Source organism: Cheilinus undulatus, linkage group 10 (genome assembly GCF_018320785.1).
Source record: "Cheilinus undulatus linkage group 10, ASM1832078v1, whole genome shotgun sequence".
In the NCBI taxonomy this organism is placed as follows: Eukaryota; Metazoa; Chordata; class Actinopteri; order Labriformes; family Labridae; genus Cheilinus; species Cheilinus undulatus.
The window spans coordinates 21,023,944-21,029,075 of NC_054874.1; the positions used below are offsets into that span (position 1 = coordinate 21,023,944).

Below are 5,132 nucleotides of genomic sequence, written 5' to 3' on the forward strand. Positions count from 1 at the left end.
TAAATCCTTGCTGACGTGCAAATTGTGCAGCTTTGGATATGAATGCATGTGCCAAATAAAAATGATTTAATGAAGACTGTAGAGCATTACACAGAGCTAGATTTTATGCTCAAGATTTTCTCTTCTTTATGATATAATTAGGTCAATTATTGCCTACAAAATACAGCTGTTGCAGGCTGCTTTAACAGCCTGTTTTCTTTGCATGTCCCCATTTAAGTCTGGCTCTGCTTTCTGGTCAACTATCCCATTAAAAAAAAAACAAAAAAAGGATGTGGAGTAAGAGTAGAATAGCAGATGGGATATGCAGGGGGATCATGCCTGAGGGTGGCATGTTCAACATTTAATGTGACACAGAGTTAATGTCCAAGGACACTCTATTAAATAGAAACGACTGGTTGAATTTTCTGAATTGGTCTGCTTGTGATTCAGTTACATTGTCCATGAAAATTAGAAATTGAACTGAGCCTGCACCACTGTACTAAAAGCCATTCAACAATACTGAGTAAACATTCGGTTATGAATGGAAAATAAGACCCAGATAGAAAGGAAACATCTTTTATTTGACAAATCCATTTGCTTTTCGCTGAACACTTTTAATTTCAGTGCGGTCTACGCCTGCAGCGACACACTGCAGCAGGCCTAACATATCGACTCAGATGTCAACAGCACTTCATCACACTGAAACACAACATTGCGGTTTCAAGACATTTCAGAATATATTTATTGTCACTGTCAGAGGCTGTGACAAAACTACAACCTGACACCTTCTTCTAGCACTTGAGAAATCCTGCCTCAATCTTTATATATTCAACCTCCTATTCACAGTCCTACTGAAGCATTTACATTTTGGATTTTTGTCTTTAACTGTGTCTGCATCTGTACATGGATGTTTTTAGTTGCAGTTCCTTCGGTTTGTGTTGAAGTCTGAGGTATATGACCTGTCCTGAGGCTGTATTTGGAAACCACCTTCTTTCTTAACATGTCTTTTATAACAGACATCACTTTTATGATCGCCCTTGCTACAGCTGTGAAGAAACATTAGGCTGATCCTTCCCTTTCTTATGGGTACACAGTAAGTGAGAGCTATCATAAAATATGCAACAGCTTCAACTAATACTGAACTGAGTATTAAGCATAACATTACTGTTTACAGAACACCTGAAACGTGATCCGCTAAAGTCTCTACCACGTTTTTTTTTTTTTTTTTTTTTGTTTTTTTGTTTTATTTTGAAGACAACATGTAATCATGATGTAAGCTCACCCGGAGAAGCACCTCACTGTTACTGTAAGTGAGAAAAGAAACGTCAAAGAAGCACATAGAGCGATGTGATTGATGTAACACCCTCCATCTCCTCTGCCCTCCCCGTGTGGGTGATTAAAATACTGTAAGCTCCATTGCACAATCAATACACACTTTATCTGGCAACCTTTTTTTTTCCTTTCTGTCTACGAGATCCCTTGATATTTCAGCCTCTATTGTTTTTATTATCAAAGCCTGTTGCTATTTCGTTTAAAGGAAACTCCTTACACCTACAATCCATGTTTCCCTTTCTTTCCCATCCATGTGGCTGTGTTGTATAAACCCCCATTCACAGGGCCCAACAGATAAAACTATATGGCACATTCCCAACCACATGGCACTGGACACGGTTCATAAAACTGAAGGAATTAAAGGTTTTTGTGTCCTTTCTTGTGCTGGGGGATGCTCATGTCCCTCAAGGCTGATAAGATGTCCGATTATTTGGTAATTTAGTTCACAGGTGCAGCAGAAAGTCCCCTCAGCAGGCAAAGTTTACTGCACACTGTAAATCACAGCCACTCTTTGAAGCCCTTTCCCCTTTCAGGCCTGCCACAGTCATATCGACACACCAGGGCACTTTTATTTTAGCAAAAATTAGCTCTTGGATATTGTGCTTCACCAAGGCAGATGCAATGGAGTACAAAAGGGAAACAGTACATAGAAGGTCTCTGCAGGAGCAGCTGTGGTGAGGACAGGGGGCTACGACTAAGCAGGGGGCAAAAGCTGGGCCTGAAGATGAGAGGATGGATCTGGTGAGGGCCGCAAATTCAACCTGAAGAGTCAGACGGTCGTTGGATAAAAGCTGGGGGCAGCGGAGGAAGATGGAGAGGGACAACGTCTAACATCTACTGGTGAAGGGGCCTTCAGAGAGAGAGGGAGGGGCAGGATGGCTGGAAGCTGAAGAGGGGGGGGACTTGGAGACAGGATACAAGGACCGATAGGGGAACAAAGCCGATAGTCTCACTCACGGTAGAACACATATTCAGTGTAGCTGGTCCAGATCTTGTCGTCGGTCTGCTCATGGGCAAAGGCGCAGGTTCCCGTTGAGTTACAGGCCACCATGTGAAAGCCTGCGTCAGCCAGCTTGTCAAACGCCTGCTCCAGGAAGGTGAACTTAAGATAGTAGCGGGACGTGTAGCGCTCAGGGGGGCGGTCAGGGTCTCGACTCTCGTTTAGTGTCTCTCCAAACACCTCTTTTGCCAGAGAGGTTTTTCCGCACACCATGATCCGTGCCACCCGGCGGAATTTGGCATCGGTATGGCTGTCTCGGCCCAGGGTGTACGAACCCCGGTAGCCAATGGTGATGAACCCAGAGCGTTTCCCATCCATGGAGCCGGGCACCAGACTGGCACAGGCAGCTGCGGCAGCACCCAGAGAGCTGAGGTTCCGGGCCGAGTCGATCCCAGGTGAGGAGTCCTCTGGATCGCTCTGACATCCCTCATCGCCAAGGGAGTTCTGCTTGCTGATTTTGGGCGCTAGCAGCTTGACAAGCTCAGGAAGGTTGAAGAACTCGGCCTCCCTCTGCAGACGACCGCGCTCGGGGAAATGGTCCGGAAGGACCAGCTGTTGGTCTCTCATGTAGTCCAGGATGTAACGGAACAGGAAGCCGTCACGGTCCACAAAGAAGCGACCCTTGGTGTCTCTGGCCAGTCCTTTGGTTGACTTTCGACTGAACATCTCCCACAGCAGGGAGTCTGGTACACTTGTGAGGGTAGAATAGCGGGTTATGTACACCTGGCCACCAACATTGAGCTCTATAATCTCTGGAAAAGGGACCTCCTCTGCAGAAATGCCACTGTCTGGTAAAGCCATGGCTTAATCCTCACTCACAGGAGCACTTGATCAAAAAAGAAAACTCTTGTTGCTTGGAATGAAAGAGTAAAAATAAAGAGCTTTCAGAGTACCTGTCACAGTGATCTTGAGGCCTGTTGCCTGTCACAGATTTCAGGTCCTGCTGCGGTTGATCTCCTGTGGAAATGGAGCAACTAAGCTGCAGCGCACAATTGGTATGCGCGCTAAAAAAGCTGTCCGCCAGTCACATCAAAGCCTACAGAAACAAAACAGTCGCCTAGGCATGCCTTGCACTTCTAACTACAGCTTTCCTCCATTATTACTAAAGCATAGCGCAGAACTATTCATGCAGCGTTGGACGGACGCGTTTTTTCTGCGTCCTTTACGCGCAGAGAGATGTGAAATCCTGAGATTGAAATTCTGCTTTTGACTCCAGTTCTCTGAGCAGGAAATGCACGACTTGCACAACAACTGTCCATAACGACTTCTCTTACACTACTGTCGGTCGGTTGTCCTGGCGCAAACAGGATCAGGTGGCCCAACTTCAATTAGGCAATCCATAGTTGGTAACCTCTGTGGGTGTCCCGGTGGCGTAAATCCACGCGACGAGTAAGATGTTAAAGATGTAGTCAGAGGCGAGGAAAGCGTACATAAAAATCTCTGTGCTCTCCATCACTCGCGGAGGTTCAAATGAGCGCGAGCTGGTCAGCGTCCCTCCGCTCCTCTCTCGTGTCAGTCTGTAACTCTGCTGCAACATAACGGAGAATACTGAGATCTTCAACCGGTTAGCCACACCCACCCGCGGTGACGTGCCTCTGCTATGATCCAGGTCAAAATATCCTTCACTGTAAATGTTCACATCCTTTACTATACCTACTAAAAACATACATACACACAAAAAGTGTGGAAGTATGTACAAAGTTGTATTTACACGCATAGCAGTAGCTCTCCTGCATTCATACATTAATAATCGTAATAAAGCCTCCTAACAGGGGTTATTTTTGCAGTTTCCCTCTACTTTTTACTCATAGGTATACATTTCACCACTAAACCAACAATAAGTAGTTAACAATCAAACTTTAACCCCCATTTCTGCCTATTTTAGACACTGTGCGTCCTTGATTGAATAAATAAACACTCAGAGCCAGAAAAACAGCCCCACCCTGCTCTTATTTTGCTTGAGTCCCACATAAAATCCAAGCCACTGAGTTATAAATGAGTGTGCATTTAATTTTCATGCATTTATTTTTGGTTACACTCAGAGATCAGAGCAGAGAGTGTCACTGAGAATGCTGGGATAACAGTGACATCTAGTGAACACAGGGTAGGCAGTGATATGGTGGTATGGAAAAACACACGTGCAGAGTCAAGGATAGTTGTGATTAAGTCATCCATGACTTTAAATGTGCCCTTTTAAGGTTATTTTGATGACCATCTTTAAGTGCTGAGAGTTTGATGCAAAGATACATTTTGGGAGGGGAGCAATGTAGGTATAAATTGAGTGCATGCGCGTTTACTCTCAGAACAAATCTTTGATACTTCTGGAGTAGGATTTTTTTTTTGCACATCAAACATAAAACTATGAAATTAGAAGTATTCAGATATCATTGATCAGTCAAAGAGACAGTAGCAACAGGTTTAATATTTTGCCTGCTTTTTTCAATAATGATCAAACATCTTAAAACATGTCTGGGGAGGAAATCATTAGGTTTTGAATTAAATTCAGCTAAAATGGGCCATTTTCCATTTTGCATTTAGAGGTCCAATACTTATATCTGGTGGAATTACAAAGGGCCTTTGTAAACAGAGTGTTTTGATATAACAGATGACATGAATTGCTGGCTAAATACTGATTGATTGATTGACATAAACATATTTGATAAATGGTTTTGTTTCTATAATGTACATTATATAAATACCAGAAAAGTTCAGCTCACAGTGATTCTTTGAAAAATCAGATATTGATACCTATTTCAACAAAAATAGATGTCCTTGGCTACTAAATTTGAGTAAGTTCTTGTTTTTTTATCATCAAATTTTA

At 43.4% G+C, this 5,132-nt stretch overlaps 1 protein-coding gene across 1 annotated transcript; it reads right to left on the bottom strand.

Moving 5' to 3' along the window:
• Positions 1–541: 541 nt before the first annotated feature.
• Positions 542–3,829, bottom strand: kctd12b (potassium channel tetramerisation domain containing 12b). The gene has a single exon (XM_041798024.1). The coding sequence runs from the start codon at positions 3,110–3,112 to the stop codon at positions 2,261–2,263; it is 852 nt and encodes a 283-aa protein (XP_041653958.1). The 5' UTR covers positions 3,113–3,829; the 3' UTR covers positions 542–2,260.
• Between the last annotated feature and the right edge of the window lie 1,303 nt (positions 3,830–5,132).